This window comes from Hydra vulgaris, chromosome 11, assembly GCF_038396675.1.
Source record: "Hydra vulgaris chromosome 11, alternate assembly HydraT2T_AEP".
Classification (NCBI taxonomy): Eukaryota; Metazoa; Cnidaria; class Hydrozoa; order Anthoathecata; family Hydridae; genus Hydra; species Hydra vulgaris.
In genome coordinates, this window is record NC_088930.1 from 36,242,501 (window position 1) to 36,264,672 (window position 22,172).

The 22,172-nt window shown below is 25.0% G+C and overlaps 1 protein-coding gene and 1 long non-coding RNA gene across 5 annotated transcripts in view; one reads left to right on the top strand and one right to left on the bottom strand.

Annotated features, from left to right (window-relative positions):
* Positions 1-8,384, bottom strand: part of LOC136087614 (uncharacterized) — a 41,162-nt gene extending 32,778 nt beyond the window's left edge. For 3 of the 4 annotated variants that reach the window (XM_065810930.1, XM_065810928.1, XM_065810931.1), the window contains exons 1-5: positions 8,202-8,384; positions 6,790-7,070; positions 3,496-3,763; positions 2,987-3,026; positions 2,652-2,796 (exon numbers count right to left, since the gene is read on the bottom strand). In XM_065810930.1, the coding sequence (XP_065667002.1) occupies positions 2,652-2,796; positions 2,987-3,026; positions 3,496-3,763; positions 6,790-7,070; positions 8,202-8,232 (765 nt within the window). In that variant the 5' untranslated portion in view covers positions 8,233-8,384. Of the gene's footprint in view, positions 1-2,651; positions 2,797-2,986; positions 3,027-3,495; positions 3,764-6,789; positions 7,071-7,503; positions 7,709-8,201 lie in introns of those variants that run through there. The other variant, XM_065810929.1, reaches the window with a different exon arrangement.
* Positions 8,385-9,004: 620 nt separating this feature from the next.
* Positions 9,005-12,901, top strand: LOC136087615 (uncharacterized). Its single transcript, XR_010641932.1, has 4 exons — positions 9,005-9,785; positions 10,052-10,148; positions 10,996-11,068; positions 12,710-12,901. It is a non-coding gene; the product is annotated as an uncharacterized LOC136087615 (long non-coding RNA).
* Positions 12,902-22,172: the final 9,271 nt, after the last annotated feature.

Below are 22,172 nucleotides of genomic sequence, written 5' to 3' on the forward strand. Positions count from 1 at the left end.
ATCCATTTGAGTTCACCTGATCGTATACCCCAATAACATTTTTTTCCATTATGCACATTGTATCGTTGCCTCCCATTTTTTCCCTCGACTTCATGAGCAAGTGCTGCGTTTCTAGAATTTCTAACTTTTCTGAGTTCACTGTCGAACAATCTCTCGTTTGCAGCTTTGTCTTTGTTAATAAATATATTTTTGAAGTTGATATTCGATGGTTTTTTTATCATTTTCTTCATTAAATTGTTTGTCTAAAGTAGTATGATCAGCTACCCCACTTATAATGATGTTGTTTTCAATTATTTTTTTATTATTAAACTCGTTTGTAATTTTTGCCATCATTACCACTTCATTTTCTTTTGGTTTTGATTGATTTTGCTGAATTGATGTTGCTTGTGCACATGTGAATATTGTTGTTGGTTTATTTGATGTTGCTATTGAGACATTTAACTTTTCATCTTCAAGAATATTAAGTCGCTTTAAAAGGTCAGAAACAATATATGATATTTTATCACACCATTTATGCATATTTTTGGTAACTTCAGCAGATGCACTAGGAATTGTTGGCCAATTTTGCTCCTCTAAGCATTCATAGTCGAACTCCATGTTTTTTTTTGTTTTTTTTTTTATATATTTTTTATAAATATATGAGAGGGCTACCACGCTGAATAACAGTGGATTACCTCTTGATGTCTTTCGTAGGAGGGTTACCACCCTGAATAACAGTGGATTACCTCCATAGTATATATATTAACCTTATTACACAGGGACTAAAAAGTTTCAGTATGTGTTTTTTTCCGTATATATATATATATATATATATATATATATATATATATATATATATATGTATATATATATATATATATATGTATATATATATATATATATATGTATATATATATATATATATATATATATGTATATAAATAATAATATATATATATATTTATATATATATATATATATATAGATATATATATATATATATATATATATAAATATATATATATATATATATATATATAAATGTTAATGTATGTACGTATATATATAAACATATATATATATATATATATATATATATATATATATATATATATATATATATATATATATATTTATATACATATATTAATGTATGTAGTTATATACATATTCAAATATATAAATATATATATACATATATACATATATATATTATATATATATATATATATATATATATATATATATATATATATACATATATATATATATATATATATATATATATATATTTGTATGTATGTATAGATATATATATATATATATATATTTATATATATAAATATATATATATATATATGAATATATATATTTATATACATACATATATAAATATGCATTGTTTATATATATATATATATATGTATAATATATATGTTATATATAAATATAACATATGTTTTATATATATATATATATATATATAAATATATATATATATATATATATATATATATAATATATATATATATATATATATATATATATATATATATATATATATATTATATATATAAATAAAATTATATTAAAATAAGGTCCTAATAGTTATTCGGGGATACTCAACGACAATGTGATACCATTGACTAATACACATAGATTTCTTTATAGTTAAGCTGAATTTGTTATCTTTTGTGATTTTCTTGACCTATTAAAATGACAACTTTTAGAGCCTTGTAGTGCACTTGTCGAGTATAACAAAAATAGCACTATATGATCTTGGTTATATTAGAATAAGATTAAAATAACAAAAGTTAGTTATAAAAATGGAAACGAACTAATTAAGCTATTCCTCTCGTATTTAAGCTTAGTTTTATTAAAATCAGCTTCTGTACACAAAGCTGATTTAGTAATTCCTTTTCCTTTTCATTGAACACAACTGCTGTTTTATGAGGATTAGTAAAGTTTTCTCTACCTTGAGTAGTTATTATCTTTTGTCAAACCTTGATATTTGATTTTTAATGGAATTTTAATGCAACATCTTTTAGTATTGTGTTGAAAAACATCTGATTGTCTATTCCGGTATTCCAAATGTTTTTAGAATAAACTGAAAAAGGCAACCAGTTAGAAAGTAATTCTTTATACGATAGAATAAACTGCCAAGCATAAACTGATTAATAGTTAAATCTTTTTTGATAAGGTTTCATAAAGTGTTTAGTAAAATTTTATGTTCCGTGAAATGTTTTTGTTAACCAAGGTGGCAGCCGTTTTATAAATTGGTTTCAAAATAGTTTCGTGACACCTTCTCCTTTTTGTTAAACCTCCTTGATAAATACTCCTATTTAGATTTTTTAAACATTTTTTGATTTTATGAATAAAGTATTTGTTAAAAAGTTTCCGAACATAAATAAATCAGTAAAATTTCATGCCACGCTTTATTTTTTGGTAAGCTCGAGGCACAATGCCTAAATTTCCGTTGTGTCATCCATAGTTAGATGATAACACAATGGAAAACTAAGCATATATGTATATATATATATATGTATATATATATATATATATATATATATATATATATATATATATACTTACATACACGTTTACACATATGCATAATATTTATCCTAAAAAAAAATCTTTAGGATCATTTGTCTAAAATCTACAATACTTACAATATATTTATTCTGGTTAGTAGCTGTTTTAAAAAAGCCATTTGGAACACTCTCAAACATCAAGGTAACAAAAGGTGGAAAGAAATATTCTAATGTGATATTATAACCATACCCAATTAACTCAAAAGATAAGTTAAGCATATTTCTAAATCATAAATAAAAACAAAAAACTTTTAAATCGATTACTTACTTATAAATAAATATAAGCGCTTCGTTTTGAACTCTATCATCAAACCTAGCACATGCATTTTTTTTTGTTTATGCATGACTACTTAAAAGTTTATTCTGGCTTTAAAAACATTCTGTTGAATTTTAATCATAACAAAGATTCTTACCTGTTAACTAACCCATGCATGCAGCCATCGATATATGTACCTAAATAAAAGGTTTTATATATGCTCGAATAAATAGAGATCTTTTAGAAAAAAAAATACTTTAATTTATTTTCAAAAACTTTAATAAATTTAAAGTGCATTTAAATTTAAACAAAAAATAATGTCATGTATGAAATTATTTTTTTTTATTTTATGTTGCACAAACAACTTGACATGGTGTGAAAAAAACAATAAAAAGTCTGCATGTTTTGAATAAAATATATTCAGTATAAATATAAAAAAAACCTATACATTCGAGTATCAATACTTGGTATTTTTATTCGAACAAATAGGTAAAATTAAACATCGCAGAAAAAAATATTCTTTGTACTTCCCTCTAAACCTATGAAAATCAGTTGTTTTTTTATGGTTTTTGAAAATCGTTGTTTTAAAAATGGGCTTAAGACGTAAATATATATAACTTGTATTTTCTACTTAAAAGAGCTTTAAAAAGTATTAAAGAAACTTACTACTTTCATCAATTTGATAGTCAGATGCATTTCCAAACACATACATACCAAACTCATTTTCCACACCAGCGGTAAACGTATGAATGGTGAAGTTATGCAACAAATCAACATTAACTGAATTTCCAGAAACTTTGTATAACTTGTAATCTCTATTTTTTCCATATTTAACTATAAAACTTTTAGATACATTTTGGATTTGTGTTGACGCATCAATTACCACATTGACCGAATATCTGGTTACCCGACGAATCGTTTTTATGTATAAATCCTGAAAATTTTAATGATAATATTGTAATAAAATATTATTTATATAAATGTAGCACTCAAAAATGTTATTAATTTTTTCTTTATTTCAAAAGTGTTATTAAATTTTTTTTAAATTTTTTAAACGAATATAAATTGTTGTGATATTTCAAAAAAATTAATATACCTGTTTGCCAATTTGCTATTATAACAACTGAAATAATACTGAAAATAAATTTTGTTTTAACAAAATGTAAAAAAGTGGGGTCAGCAAAAAAAAATCTGAGTAATTAAAAAAGACAAACATGAAAAATGTTTTTAGCATTAAACGTTTTTCCGAATGGCTCATTAAGACAAAGAGTTGTCTTTATCATATTTTAAAGGTTACTAACCAAAAGCTTAAAATATAACCATTATTATGACTCAGAACAATTAAATATAATAAAGAAAAACTTTACTTGTTGAAAGCTGCCAAATATTTTAAATGATCGATTTCCAAATATTAAATTGAAATATCTAAATAGTTCATTTGTTTAAAAAACCATTTAATTTCTTAAACACATGCCACATGCCTGTTTCTAAATATTAGGAATTAAGGTAAAAATAGAACATAAAGCTCTTAGTAATTATAGGGACAATTTTTTGAGCATATATCAGTTTAGGCACCTGAAAACCAAGCGTAGTCAAAAATAATTGTCAAAATATCTTTAGCCTTATTGCACAGCTGCAATGCGCTAACCCTAGGTGTTTCTTAAACTTCTGATAATTACTAAGTCTCAATTAACTTTTATTTCTTTGCTGAAAATAATATATATATGCAATTCCAATGTGAAAAATGAGTAAGTTATCAAATATTATTCTTATTATGTCAAGATTTAGCAAATAAATGTTGATTTAGACACATGAAAGTTTTTTTTAAACATATCTTTAGTACTAAAATTAATTTATTAAGTCATTTTTATACTTCCGAAAATTACGGTTTTTCTCATTTTCGCATAACAAATTAAGTATCATTGCAAAATGTTATTTTAATCATGAATTTATTTGCATAATTGAAATTAATATAGCGAAAAAATGGAGCTAACATGTTCAAATTGTTGGTCGTCAGTTTTTATACTTTATAAAGTTTTTAGATTTCAAGAAAATGGCGAAGGAACTTTTGCAATTTTTATGTAACAAGTTAACAAAAACATGATAAAGTTTTGTTTTTTCTAAAAATTAGTTAAAAAGCTTAAGTTTTTTTAAAAACTGAAGTTTTTAACAACGCGACGATATAAGGAAAACTTAATGACGTAGTTCAAAATGAAATACGTCATTAACTAATTCTTTTTTCGTCGCGTTGATAAAAACTTTAGTTTTTTAACTAATTTTTAGTTAAAAAACTTAAGAAGGATTAGCTGCCTTAGTTAAATTAAAAAACTAGTTTAGCTACTGGTTATCAAAAAGTATAAGCTTTTTAAGCACATATTACTCATGTCTTGTTTTGAGCATGTTCTTTAAAGTTAAAGAGATTTTTTTTTGTTTACTTAATATTAAATTTCAATTTAGATGTTAATCAAGTAACATACTCGAAATATTCATTGTATCATATTCTTTAATTAATAATTAAATCTGGTAGTTTAAGGGGCAAGATACCAGATTTTAAGACTTTTGTGAACAAAGTGTACTTTGTGTATTCATTATCTAAGGAAAGTTTGTTAACTTTAAACCAGTTGTTTAGACACATTTCAATTGCCTTTGAAAATGCCTAAAAAACTCCTAGTGTAGAGTTGTTGTCATCAAATCCTATTAAATTATTGTTAATCAAATCAACTACTCAATGCTCAGTGCAACAATCTGTTTTAAAATTAATTTGTTCATAGTATAAAGTATTATTTTTTTAATATAAATGTATATTCTAAATTGTGCTCTACACGGTCAAGAAGCGAAGAAAATCAGGAAAGTATTGATGCCTGAAGTTAGTTTCTATTGAACAACTGATTCTTTTATAAAAAGGAACTAAATTTGCAAACTTTAATTAATCAAGAAAGACTCAATTTTTAAGGAAAGATTAAAGATAACAAAAAGTACTTTAATGTTAAAGACTACTTTCACAACATTTGCTCTTACATTATCAAGACTTTATTTTATTGAAAGCTGATAAAAAACTAAACAAAGCTCATCATTAGAGATTTCTTATTCGTCTATTAAAAAATCAGCTTTTAATTTTTTTAATTTGTTAATTGAAGACATTTTACTGGCTCATTTTTTCCAATTTCTACAAAAAAAATTAATATTTTCAGTTATTATTACCAATATTTTAATTTAAAGTCGTTTGGGGAAAATGTCAAATTTTTTTCCCTCTACTTTTTGTTAATTAGATTCTCAGTCCTTTTTGCATTTCTTAAGGCTTTATATAATAAGCTCAAACAAAACAGAAAACAAAAAAAAATTGCAGCTTTTTAAAAAATTTACTTGAGCCATTAAAGTTTTAATAAAAGTAACTCTAGCAACTTTTATATTTCATTTTGTAGTTAAAGGTTGATATTTTTCAAAATTTTTTGTAGAGCTTTTGTTTTTCCGTTCGTGATTTTGAAAGTCATCCAAGGATTATGCACATTAAGTTTTATACAACCGTTCTAGTAACCTAGGTTACTTTTCATACCACCAATCCCTGCGGTAAGATTATACCAGAAAAGAATTATGTAGTCTTTTTTATAAAATATCTATCAGCTTTGCTTTTTTTTTTCTAGTGAGTTAAATGCATACAATTAAAATTTATTATTGCCTGTTTATATAAATCTTTCATAAACGGTCCATTTATTGTGGGGTTAACTGACTCAGTAACTCATTGCTCAGTTACACATAACGTATTTTTTCTACTTAATGATTTTACTTTCTTGTTATACTAGGCTTATTGGAATATCATTTGTAACTTTTTTAATACATCAACTTTTATGAAATTTAAATTTCCCTGGCCAAATTCTTCTTGCTCTCCCCTATTAATTTTTTTTTTATTAATTCAACATTTAAATTACAGTTACAAGCTATATAAAAGTAAAAATGACTTACGCAAACAAAAAGAGTAAATCTTGACTCTGGAGCTAAAGCCATGTCTTGTATTAATTGAAATTGAAAGCCATTGCGCCAAAGAAACCAATTAGGAAAGTTTGTTGACTGTATTAAAAAGTATGAATCATATGTACTATTTTGGATATAGAATGAACGATCATCGGGAACATAGTTCCATTCATATAAAGTTTGGAGATAAAATATAAAACTATAATGTCGAAGGTATTTATCACTGTAAATTACTGATTTAAAAGAAACTGCGCTTGGATTCCCGTTTACTCCTACATTTAAAAGTTATTGTTCAATTTTAAATTTAAAACCATTATACTTTAATTTTATTTTAATTCATACTTATTACTAATAACAAATATTGTTGCCTTTTTTTGATATAAAGGTTTATGTAAACCATGGTTTATGTGCACCATGGTTTATGTGCGCCATGGTTTATGTAAACCATGGTCTAAGTTTACTTTGTTTAATAAATTGATATTATCAATTTAATATGCAAATTTTAATTGTATAATAATGTCGCGAATAAAACTTTGTTTACTTTGTTAAATAAATTAATGATATCATTTTCTTAGAAAAAGTAAAATAAGATAACTGTTCACATAAAATTTTGTATCAAAATAAGCAACAATAGCTATTTAAGTTATTTACATTAATTAAAAAGAATAAAATTACAATCAAGCAACAAAAATACAAATAGATGACCTTGCATAAAAACTTCTTTTCATGCACAACGTTATCTACAAACATTAACTTCTTTAATTTAATAAACTTTTAGGATTTATTTATTATCACGAGACATTAAATATTAGCAATTTTTATTATCTTGGAATAAATATGACAATTATTAAACAAAATGTAACAACATTTAGCTCTAAAAAAGACAATCTTTTTTAGAAGTTTATATACTGAAATGAACATATACTACGCTTGAGTAGTTTTTTTTTTTTTTACAATGGGTTGCATAAATATAGAGTCAGTTCATTTTTAATATGATTTTTTTAATATTTTTTTAAAATTTAAAGCAAACAAAAAAGTTAATAATTTAAATTGTTTTAAATTTTATTAACAGTGTTTTTATAAACAAAATAAGAAAAAAAGTTTTTCCAAAAAAAATGTTTAAAATACTTTTTTAACGAGAAATATATAAAACACAAAAAATACAGAGCAAAAATAAAGAGTCAGGGTGCATTTTAGTATTTTGAATGCGCACTACGTACTTACACATATGCATGAACAAGTCTAGGCATCGATTCAACTGATTTTAATTTATAATTTAATTTATTAAAGATAATTTGTTTAAAATAAACTTTAGGCATTTGGCAACTTATTTTTAATAATAATATACAAACATTACCTATAATTTTTTACAAAAAATAAACTAAAAATAATAAAATAGTCACCAGGCACTAGCAAAAACTTCCCAGTCGGCATATCTAGTATTGTAAATACTCGGAGTATTGATCACGTATAATATACCGCCATTGATACCAGAAAAATACGCATTTAGTTTTAAGTTTCGAATTCGAGTTCAATACCAATTATTTATCAAAAATACGTATTATTTAATATTTGATCAAAATCGGATACGATATCGTACCCGATTTTGATCAAATATCAACATATAACGGAAAAACGAAAATCATTGCTTTAAAGCGCATGCTTAAACTGAAATTGTGAAAGCAAAATTTAAATTAAAAAGTTTTCTCTTGAGAAATTTAGAAAAAAGTTTGTCTTGAATGAAAAGGAATAGTAAGGAATACATGAAAAGTTGTATGAAGAGATATCGTTCTGCTAAAGCAGTATCGCATATCTCCAATACAGTTACAGTACTTTTTTGTACTAAAAAAGTTACTAAAACTTTATCATAAAAATATTTATTACTACTTTTAAATTTATTTAGTTTTATTAAGTCCTAAATTAATACAATTCAAATATATTATAAATCCTATCATTTCATACCTTGCTTATTTTATTATGTTGATTATTATTTTATTAACATTTCTGTTATGCTATTACCTTTTTTTTGCACTGTTTTAAAAAATTTAGAAAAATAAATGAAAATTTCGAGCCAACACTGACATTTTATTATTGCTAAACGTTAAATTTTGTTATAAGGATTGCAGTTCTCCTATCTGTTTTTTGCTCTTTATTCAATAAGTATTTGATTTAAATTAAATATGATTATAATTTGATATTTTATTTCGAGATTTTTGTTTTTATATATGAATATATATATATGAATCTTTTTAGATTTTTTCATGTTATTTTAAAATTTTTTGTTCGCGCAATTCAAGTTATATATGTTTATAGTTTGCATGTTTGTTTATATTATGTTCAAAGTTAAAAAGTTATTGATAAATATATGTATGTGGTAATATGTGTTATGTAATTGTTTTATAAATGTGTCATTAAAATAGTATAAAATGTATCTATTGTGTATATAAATATTATATGAGGTGTTTATATATGTTATATAATGTTAAACAATACGTCTTATTGTGTTCTATAGTTATTATATATGTTTATATTATGTTGTTTCCATGTTTTCAAAGTGTGTGACTTGGCAAACGTGTTGAGCAAGAGTTAGCGTAAAGTTGTTATTTATGTTACTAATGTTGTTACATTTGGCTTACCTTTATGTTGGTGTCTATTGTTAAAAATTATAAGTGGTTTTATTATTGAAACTCACTGCTTTTAATCATTCACTAAAAGCCACGCAAGAAAAATCATTTTGCGGTATAAACATTTAGTTTATATCTCAATTTGAATTTTTAGAACCATGAAGTACCAACATGATTTGTTTTCTAAAAGCTAACATGAAATAACAATAATTAACAACTACTACTTTCTTATCATGACATCTTATCTCTATCAGATATATTGATTTTCGATTCATATATGATGTTTTTCTTTGTATTTACTTATCCAATTTTTTCATTTCAGATTTATCATATGATGGATTTATGCAATATAAATAAACAAAGGTATGTAAATTTTTATGAATTTTTTCTAGGCTTTTCTAAATGTGTTTCTTATAAACATGGTTTTACAAGCAAGGTCTGCAAGCAAATTTGAGCTGAAAATTTTTTTTAGCTTTTAAGGAGAATTGGCATTATTCTTTGTTTAATTTAATTTGTTTAAATATAGTAGTTCTAACAAATAAATCTTTGTTCTTGGTTTTTTACTCATCTGTTTTCAGATTCTTATAAACTAGGCAACTCAGCTAAGCAAGTTTTGTTTTATTTTTTAGTGCTATTGGAAAGAGCTGAAAGTTATTTTTTAGAGTGATTGAAAAGAACTGAAGTGTTTTTTAGTTACTTCACACGGTGTAAGTGATACTGGTTTGAGTAAGTTTACTATTTTGTTTTATTTTATATTGGATTTATTTTATATTTGATATATATTATATTAGATATATATTTTGTGTATTTAACATGGAAAACTGACTGTAATTTGTTGACACGGAAGTTTATAAACTTAAATCTGCCTTTATTTCAGTATATTTTTATATATATATATATATATATATATATATATATATATATTTACATATGTAAATATATATATATATATATATATATATATATATATATATATATATATATATATATATATATATATGTATATATATGTATATGTATATATATATATATATATATATATATATAATATATATATATATATATATATATATATATATATATATATGTATTTATTATTAACAGTATTTATTATTGCTCTGTTCTTTAAGAACATTGAGCACTCTATTTGTAAAATACACTAACATAATTTATATATATATATATATATATATATATATATATATATATATATATATATATATATATATATATGTAAATTACATTAGTGTATTTTACAAATAGAGTGCTCAATGTTCTTAAAGAATAGAGCAATAATAAAATAGTAAAAAACACTTATCTAACTTTTTTCTTCTACTTGAAGTATCACCATTGCTGGATCAATTTGACCATTGCTGGATCGATCTGATTGAACTCCTCCTGATGATCCAGCAATGGTGAAACTTCAAGTAGAAGAAAAAAGTTAGATAAGTGTTTTTTCCTAATTTATATATATATATATATATATATATTATATATATATATATATATATATATATATATATATATATATATATATATATATATATATATATAATATATATAATTACTTTAGAGAAAAATATACTGACTGACATTGCTTCAATTTTTTATACAAGATTGTGCATTTATTATTTTTGTTCATTAAGGTAAAAATAGTTTTGTGCATTGTAGATTCTTTGTTAAATTAAAAATAATTGATGTAAATAAATATTGTTTAATATTTTTGATAAACGACTTATGTATATAAACATATAAAAAGATATGGATTTTAATAAATCTTAAGTTTAAATAAAGTCTTTGATTAGAAAAGATTACAATTTGTAAGATTTTTTTACGTTTATTTATTCAATTGTAACAATAGTAAGATTACTGGTAATATGTTTAATGAAAACAGTGAAATTGAAATAGATAGTATTAGGCTCAACGAAGTTATTAATGTAAAATGCTAATAGGCAACTTGAAAATAGTTGTCAAATGAAAAAAAATAGATCTAGGCAGGATGAAATTAATCGTTGTTGAAATGTAAGAAATGCAACTCGGCGTGCAGAAAACTTACTTGACAGAATTCAGTGTCAAGCAGTTGTAATGTCTGTTAATTTGATTTTACTTTAGACACTTCAGAACAAAGCAAAGTATGAGTTTAACTATTTATAGTAACAATTAACACTTTTAAATCTAAATAATTTTTTTTTTTTATATATAATTTCTATCATAATTTCTATCATAATGTTCTTTTTTTCATTTTTTTTTTAGTTTGTCTTCCCTTTGTCATCTTTTGATTAGTTAGCTAACTTCGCTTCGTTCGCTTCGTTCATCTCGTTCGCTTCGTTCGCTTCCTTCATCTTCGTTCATCTTCGTTCATCTTCGTTCGCTTCCTTCATCTTGCTTTCCTGATTCATATAATTTGCAATCTTTTAAATCGTCCGTCAATCGTTATCTTGCTCTACAATCTTCATCTTTTCTCTTACAGTAACTTCCAACTTTAATTAGTGGCTGCTTGCAGCCTTGTTGGAAGCGAAGATGTTTAAAAAAAAAAAAAAAAAAAAACTGTTAAAACATGGTTTTAATTTTGTAAATTTAGTATGATGTGAAATTTACTCTATTAATCATTAGTTAACAGTTAAAGAGAAGCTGGTGCTTAATTAAGAAATGCTAGAAATTAACTTTTAATCAAGGTAAAAATAATTTTGTTTACTGGTAACATAATAAAACCAGTTACTAGTATTTATTCCGTGCTTTTTTACATTTGTTAACATGCTGCTTTGGAAACACTTTCTTTCTTTCTCTCTCTCTCTCTCTCTCTCTCTCTCTCTCTCTCTCTCTCTCTCTCTCTCTCTCTCTCTCTCTCTCTCTCTCTCTCTCTCTCTCTCTCTTAGGTGAGAGGGAGATTTAATAAAACTTATGTAATTACTGAGCTCTTACGTATTTCTTAATACCACAAATGATAATGACCATTTCTAAGAAATATTTTACCAGTTGCTTGCTATTTTATGATATAGTTGCTCAAATTGTTTAACTATAATTGTCCCTTGATTGTTCAAATATTGTAATAAATAAAATCTTTTTACTCCAAGTATTTAAGTTAATAAAATATCTTACTAAGTTGTGGTGTTATTTGCCGGTGTTACTACATTGTTTTGTCTAGCCTTTTATAACCTTTTTTAATTATTCTGTAGTCACGGAATATATATTTTCTGTTATTATTATCCTAATTCTACTAACAATAAAATGCAAATAGTACTTTTGTAATTAAAAATTGTAATTTTTTTTTTAATTTCATTTTTTAGGTATTTGCAGGCTTTACTTGACTTTCCGTTTCTGGTACCTGTGTTGTGACAGATTTTAAAAAGAACTCAACTGATGTTAATGCGGTCTTCGTCGTTAACTATAAGCAATGACGTTGCTGATACGGAGTCAAAGTGAAAATATTTATAGATAAATTTGTATTTAATTTTTTAGATAATATATCAAGTTATTAATGTGTTTTTATTGTTATTAATGATTTAAGAACTCATAACCCGTATTACGGGTTGCTTACTGCTAGTCATTATCATTATGTTATGAATTCATATTAGTTAATAAAATTGTATTGAATATTCTCCGGTTATCGTGTTTTCTACGTGTTTAAATGCGAGTTTGATACTCAGTAGGCGTCGTATTGTATACCTGTCTTTATACGCATCTGATGTCTATTTTTAATGCGCGTTTGACACGATAAAATGGCTAACAAATATTCGTAAATAATACGTATTCTGGAAAGTTTTAAATGCGCATGTAATACCAGGAAAATATCGTATTGAATATTCTCTGATTATCGTGTTTTATACGTATTTACAAGAGTTTCAAATGCGAGTTTGATACTCAGTAGGCGTCGTATTGTATACCTGTCTTTATACGCATCTAATGCGTATTTCTAATGCGTATTCGACACGATAAAATGGCTAACATACATACCACATCGATACGTATTTAAACGAGTTTCTAATGCGCATTTACAACTAAATTTGCCGACTGGGTTATGTCCTCCACTGCAATTATAAGTAACTTGTATTGAACCAATAGAAATGTCAAAATAACAATTTGGAAGACCATAAGGCTCAATATAGTAAAAGATATCTAAGATAAATAACAAATCTATACAGGGTCGTAACAAAAAATAAGCAGCCCGTGTTTTTTAAAATATTTGTATATATTTAAAAAAGAGTAAGTCAAAAGGTTTTGAAAGTTTAAAAAAATAGATTTAGTCTAGATTTTAAAATCTAAAAGACTTTCAAAATTATAGTTAAATTTTAAAAATAAATTAGAAATCACAATACCTCCGTTAAAATGCTTGCAACAAATCAAAATATAAATAGACTTTAAAACCTAAAATTTAAATTAAAAAAAAAATATGACGTTTTAAGATTTACGCTATATGGACAACTTTAAATAAAAACAATATTTGTTTTTATTCACGTAAAAATCAAAGCGGTTAGCTTGTTCAAGTTCTAACTAATGCTGCCAAACTTACTTTGAACTTTTGGAAACGAAACGAAATGAACCACTTTGACTAATAAAAAAGTTTTAACGTGGGTTTAAAATAACAAGTCTTAAAAAGTAAGTAAACGTTTTATGCCAACTTTATTGTTTTTATGAAGTTAACTCTGTAGGTAACCAAAAAACAACAATAATTTAATAGACAATATTTTAACCACTATTCTATTCAAGGAAATCATAAAATTTAACATTATACGTAAAACTTAAGTCATTAAAACATAAAATAAATTACTAAACCTCCAAAGGCTTGTTCAATAAACTTTGAAAAATGCTTAAAAAATACTATTCTGACTTGTGCTTTAAGAACAAACATGATTTAAAGTACTTTTGTTTCCTTTATTTTTTCAAACAATGAAAAAATTGGAGGGAAAACTCTACCTCATTTCCACATAAACTACAAAAAGGTTGGTGTGGGTATTAAGGCCCACTTAACAGACTTTTGGCCATCTAGGCCTTAAAAATTAAGTTCAAAAAAACATTTTCAATTGCTGCTGTAGATTATTCGTTCCTTGATGTAAAAATGGTATCTGCATACTGAGAAATTAATTATAAGAAAAGTCATTCATGTTTTTTTAACTTGCCTTAAGTGGGCCTAATTACCCCTCTAGAGAGGTAATTAGGCTAATGAAAAAATTACAAAAAATAAAGAAAATGAAACAGAAAAAAGTTAGTTAGCATTCTTTTAATGCATAGTTTATCTCACATTTATAAAATAATAAGTAATTTCGCATATTTATATACTTCAAAAAAACCAATTTTTTATATTAGAATGAATAACAACAGAAAATAAAAAAGTTCAATGAAAAAAATGTTACAAAGAAAATCATTAATCTTCACAGAATGGACATTCAAACTCTTCCTCATCTTCGGAATCATACCCCATGCACGCCTCATGGTACCATACTTTACTTTTAAAACAAAAAAATACCAGTCTCTACCGGCCAGCTTTTCGTTTACATTGAAGCAATGAATAATATTGTTTGCTTCCACAAACTCAAAAACATATACCTTCAAGAGTTTTGGTAATATTTTTGTAAAATTCTTGATATCGGCTTTTGCTCCTGCTCACTAGAAGGCGTAGTTTTTCATCCTAAAGACTTTTTCTGGAATCCTGAACACAAGTGATTTTGTAGAGTTCTACGAGGAGTTTTGTATTTTATGGCAGCTTCTCTATGCGATTATCCATTTTGCACAGCTTTGAGAGCCTCCTGCAATTGACCTTCGTTCCAATTAGCTCTACTTTTTCCGTTAGCAGTTGCCATTTCCAATATTTGAAAACTGAAAGTTGAAAAAAAAAAAAATTTTTAATAAATAGTATTTAAATCCATAAAAATAAATATATAAATTTTTTTTTTCAAAAACAACATTTTATGAATGAACTAAAAAGTAAAAAATAAATTTTTTTCTAGGGACCGAAGTAGGTTGCGTATAACCTGAAATATACATTAAAGTCAAAGACTGAAAATGTTGGGCAACTAAGTACATTAACTTTATAAATTTATTTATCCTACAATATGATAAAAGTTTTCCAATTCAAGAAAAGGAAATAAAAGCAAAATATTTAAATTGTCAATTGATAAAAAAAGAAATAAGAAAATCCTCAAAACAAAAACAAAAACTATACGTAAAATACTTAAAAAATAGAAGCAAAGCAAACCTATCCCTTTACAAGCAAAACAAAAACCTATTAAAAAAAATTAAAAAAAAAAACACAAAACTTTATATTACTCTAATCAAATACAAAAATTTAATGGTGACTTAAAAAAAGACATGGGACATTATGAAGGAAATAATTGGTAAAAGTAAATTCAATTTTAACAAAATTCCTTCTAGAGTAATAATTATTATTAGAAAGCGAATCAAGCAACAAGCGAGAATGAATTTAACAACTACTTTGCCAACATTGGTGCTGATCTTGCATCAAAAATTTAATGCCCAAATAATACATTTAAAAGTTACTTAACAGGTTCACACTGCTCATTAAATTTCAATGAAAAATATCAAGACAAACTTGAAATAGCTATTTAATCACTTAAAATTAAGTCCGCAGGAATCGATGATATCTCTTGCAAAGTAGTGACAGATGTTTTTGAGGAGATACGTAATCCAATTTACCAAATATTTAATTCATCAGTTTCAACAGGTATTGTACCTGATAAACTAAAATAGGATAAGTAGATCATTTAAAAAAAAAAAGTTCACATTACGGATCTTTATTGATTTGTCAAAGGCATTTGACACTGTCAACGATGAGATTTTGCTAACAAAAATAAAAAACTATGGTATAAAAAATCAAGCTTTAAGTTGGTTTAAAAACTACCTTAATAATAGACAACAGTGTGTTATTATAGATAGAAAAAGGAACTCAAATTTACTAAAAACAAAATGTGGAGTACCCCAAGGTTCCATTCTTGCTCCACTTTTGTTTCTTATTTATATAAACGATCTTCCAAATGTCTCTAATATCTTTAAACTATAATGTTTGCCGACGATACAAACTTATTTTACTCGTCAAAGACATTCGAAGACCTCTTTGAAAAAAAAAATGCTGAACTAAAAAAAAAGTTAATATATGGTTTAAATCAAAAAAACTATCACTCAATATAGAAATAACTAAGCATATACTATTTCACTCTAATCAACAAGTTAAAAAATACCCCTGAACCTGCCAACATTTAATATAGAAAATATAACCATCAAAAGAGCTCTGAATACAAAGTTTTTAGGAGTTCTAATTGATAAACATATCTCCTGGAAACTCCAAATAAACTACATAAACACAAAAATATCAAAGAACATAGGTTTACTTTACAAGGCAAGACCATTTTTGTCACAAAAAAGTCTAAAACTTATCTACTTTTCATTTATACATAGCTATCTTATGTATGCCAATTCTAAACTACAACCATTTTACTTACGTCAAAAACACGCTTCAAGACTTGCATTCAACAAAAACAAATTTACTCATGCTCAAACCTTACAGGAACAAATGAACGCTTAAACATATTTCAAATAAATATTTTTCAAAATATACTTTTCATGTTTAAATATAAACTAAGTATGGTTCCAGAACATTTTACCGAACACTTTTTTAAAAACAATATAAATAAGTACAAGAGCAACAGGCAACTTTAAGTTACGTGGTCCCTATTTATTTAACAAATTAGTTTCCAGAAACAAATCACAACTAAACTTAAACAACGAACTCTCTCTGAAAAAAAAGCTAAAAACTTCAATAATCAAATTAAACAACTATAAGGAACATTTTTGATAAAAAGTTTGATAAAAATAAAAATTTTAATAAAAAATTTGAATAAAGTAATTAATAAACGTAACTTACCTTTTAATACAAATCGATAAAAAAAAAAAATAATATTAATAACAAGGTATATATGTAACACGTACATATATACCACGTATGCAACTGATTTTTTATGTGTATTACCCGTCTAAGAAATAGGTACTCGATGACAAGACTGACTTAAGTCTTCCGCGATCTTCCTATAACTACAAATAAGTAATACTTTTTATCAATCCTACACAAATTTTGTTGTTATCATATTTATACACTAACATTATTTTGAAATGTGGTAAATAAACTCATAGTGAAACATCTAAACTCTCCTCCAAAAAATCAGCAGATTTATTTTTATTTACGGTACTTTTTATTTTAATTGGAATAATATAGAGATTTATTTCTCGGACAATTTTTACGTACACGTTATTATATTGTTGTAATTGGTATTTATTTTGTTCATGTCCTGGAGTTGTACGCAACTATATTTTAATTTACTTCGTAGATTTCGAACATTTTATTTATGATTTATTTTTGTATATCTTTACTGCCAATCTATGATTGGTTACTTGTAAATACTTTGTAGTTGTAAAATAAACATGTATGAAAAATAAAAATAAAAGTGCAACTCGTTCCTAGGCGCCCAAAATTATTAGTCTTTAACTTTAATGGATATTTCAGGTTGTGTACGTACACAAAGTCCTTAGGTCCCGAGAAGAAATGCATTTTTTACTTTTTAGTCCATTCATAAAGCGTTGTTTTGAAAAAAAAATTTATATATTTATTTATATTTAGCTATCTTCTTTATATTTCTACGTATATACTTTAAAAACTTTAATTATAATTTTTAATTACTATTTATAAATAAAGTATTAAATCATGACTTACTTTTTTCAAGTATAAAATCTATCAATTTCAGGTCAACACCGTTTTTGTTATTATTATTTAACAGCGATTTTATTTATTTACACTAAACTAAAGTTTGTTGTTTATTGTTTGTTTTAATTACTTTTCTGAACGATTTCTTTAATTTACGCTGAACTAAAGTCAATGTCGCGTTTTAGTTTTCATAGCTTTTCTTAATAATTTATTTGATTAACGCTAAACTAAAGTTAAGTGTATTTCCTTTATTATTACCGATGACCTCGTGTTTGGGACTTAGTACCCAAATATTAGTGGGCTTTGTTACCCGCTTTGGACCTGCTACCTTTATCGATGAAGTATCCTTTTGTTTCAACACGTGCATAAATATTACATGTTGAGTAATGGTAACAAATAAATACTTAATACAAATAAATTCACTTGAAAAAAGTAGAAGCATTATAAAATATTTAAAAATGTGAAAATACGCACCTCAAAAATTAGACTTGAACAATTAATGACGAAACCAACGATGTAATCTTGCTTTGTCGAACGCATGGTGAAGAAAAGCTGTTTTTTTTTTGCTGCCAATGATAAAACCAGAAAACGCTAATATTTTAAGGCCGAAAAAAAGTTTCGCATTTTATATTTTCCTGTAGTTTGGACTAGTGGGCCTTATTACCCGCTGGGCTTTTTTACCCACACCAACCTTAGAAAAAACATACAACGTCAAAATGATATTGCAATTGAATTTAACAATTTTTTAACAATAATTGGAACTGAACTTTGTAATATTTTATACTTTTTAAAAGTTGGTTTTATATGTAAATAAATAAAATAAAAATATTTAATTTAAAAAAATTGATTTTTTGTTGGGGTAGTTAGCACCTTAATTAAAAATAATACCCGAACCGTAACATAACTTTTTTATTGCCTAGACGTTTACGTTTGAAAAAAAAAAGTTTAAATATAGTATTTTAAATATATATTAAATACATTTTACTTAAGAAAAAAAAAATTTAAACTTACATAATAATAAAACATTTTTTTTGACTATTTTATTTCTTTTATTTTATTTTTTATTTTTTTTCTGTTTTGGAAATTCGAAAGTTAAAAATCCTTAACTTCGTTATTAAATCCATGAAGTCCGATTAAAAATCCATAACTCGTTACTAAATTAGAATCCGAAAGTTTTATCCTTTTAAAATGTTTAAATTCAATATAAAGGTAATAAAAATATTTGTAATTATATTACACTAAACACATATATAAAAAATTGTCTATTGAAAATGATGTTTAACAAACTAAAGTATTTACTTGTTTAAAGGCAGTTTTTTCAGTATAAATTTATTTATAAACGTTTGTTTCAAACCATTGTTTGAATTTAATAGGGTTGCATGCAAATGTAAAATTTGTTATTCATGTAATTGTTTCATCAGATAAATCATATATATTAAAGAAGATTAAAAAAACATCTTGATTTAGTATAAGTAGCTTGCATTCAATTAAGATTTATTAGTAAAGACCGCCTTTTCCAATACCGTTTTTCAATTTTTATTTTCAATACATTAATAAACAATTTTACCACCATGGTTTCAAATGTTAACGCATATACAGTTTATTCTGTACACGCATATTTTAAATTAAGAAATATTCTCCAACTTCACTTAAAGAAATAGAATAAATCCAAATAATATAAAAGAATTTAATTTTTTTAACACGAATAAAAGCAAATACATTGATAGTTACAATTCTTTTCATATATTTAAAATATCCTAATTTTAAAATCAACAGTTTTTTGGAACATATTAAAATATTCCGATCGTTTTGCGAAAGAAAAAAAGATATTTTCAAACAAAAATTTAAAATAAATATAAAGTTAAACTTTTTATTTATTTAGAAATTTAAAATTAGAAAATTAAAGTTAGACACTTTAAAAACTTTTTTTAGCAACCCGTGCAACGCAATAGTCAATAGTTAATTGCTTGATAAATAATGCTTATAATTAATTACATTGCACTGTGAACCATAATAACCGCCAGGTTTGAAGTCTCCCCACATCCAATTTTTTTTTCTTATTAAGAAGTAACATAGTATATAAGTTAAGTAAAAGTATTAAGAACCTCCTTAGGAATGGCTAGAATAAAATTTTTACACATCTAAATTTTAGATAAAAGGGGAGGGGCGGTACACCGTTAACTTTATTGAAGTTCATATATTTCACATTATTTCATGAAGAAACCTAATTTTTACTCTGTTCTTGTGTACTCCCATAATATAAAGGCATTAAAAAAGTGTTAGAACATTTATATAACAGATTACAAAGAAAAAGAATGTAGGTATAAAAACAACAACAAAATGCATTTAATGTGAAAAATATCTTGACTAAGCTTTGAAATACAAAAATAGCATTCTATTTTATCAATACTCAATTAAAAGTATTTTTCATGCAATTAAAATACTTTGTAAATAATAATTTTGACATAGTTGTGTAGCAAAATATACTTAATTGAATAGTAAACTTGTTAACTATTTATTAAATGTTGAAAATTCCACAACACTTGACTTTAATCGTTTAGCATAGTCTGGGTGGCTTTGTCGTCTTTTATATTTATTCCATGTCTTTTTAAACTCATGATGAACAGATTCACTTGCTTGTTCAGAGTAAATTTTAAGCCCATTATCAGTATTGGTTCTTTTTAGAAATGGTACAATATGGTTAACTGCAATATGAACTTTCCAGGTATATTCAAAGAAATGTTTTCAAAGTAAGTAATAATATATTCCCTTAAATTAGCATAAGACATCTTAAATTCGAAAACAACAGATTCAATATCGTCAATTTTTTCTCCAAAGGTGGCTTGCTTCATTGATTGAAACTTTCTTGAACATTCAATTACTGGTAGTAAATCAAGCTTTCCTTGATCAGCAATATCACAAGAAAGAACATCTAACTTATCTAAAAGTCTGTTGGCATTGTTGCCATCAAATCCAATGCCATAGTAACCTCTGAAAAATATGTAGTTTGAGTTTAACCACTTTTTAAAGGCAGGCCATAGTTTTGATAATAGTTTTCCAAAAGTTGTAACTATTCCGATTAATGTATGCAACTCAGGTACTGGAACTAAATTTTCAATAATTGTGTCTGGATCCTCTTCAAGATATAATAATCTTGAATTAATAACATTTTTATAATCAGCCATCTTTAATTTTGGTTTTCCAGTTTCTGTGTATTTACTGTAATGATAATCGAAGGAACCAAGAGTTCGTTTTTCTCCACCATCCAAAAGACTCTCTCCTTCACACCACAAACAACTATATTTTCCAGCATGGTTTGTAATGTCAAGCATTGAGTTTGCACACTTTTAAATCAAATGCAACAGAATCTCTAATATTTTGAAGATTGTTGTTGTGTACCAGAGTATGTCTAAAATCAAAATACGCCGGTATTTGATTAGCAAAATTATAGCCTTTTTTTTGAAAATGGCAGATATTTTTTAACTAAAAATTATAATTTTTATTTTTTGATTTTCATACATTTTTCCAGTCCCCTGGAGGTTTTTACTAACCAAATATTTATTTTCATATATACAACTAAGTATTTATAAAAAAAAATCTGATGTGGGGAGACTTCAAACCTGGCGGTCACTGTGGTTCATTGTGATTGGAACACTGCGGTGATTACGCAAACTGTTTAAATAATAAAATTATGCAATTTTAACTTCTTTAAACATTTTCTCATAACATTTTTGAATGTTGATATTTTGCTTTTTTTATTCAGTAGATTTTTTGCAATTTCATTTTTTAAATCATTTTATTACACTAGTAAATTCAGTGGCACCTGCAGCGCCCACTTTTAGTGACGATTTGCATATTTAAATTTTATTTACTTATATCTTGAGAAAGGAATTAATGCCAGGGAGGCCAAAGATATATATATGTATATATATATATATATATATATATATATATATATATATATATATATATATATATATATATATATATATATATATATATATATATGTATATATATATATATATATATATATATATAT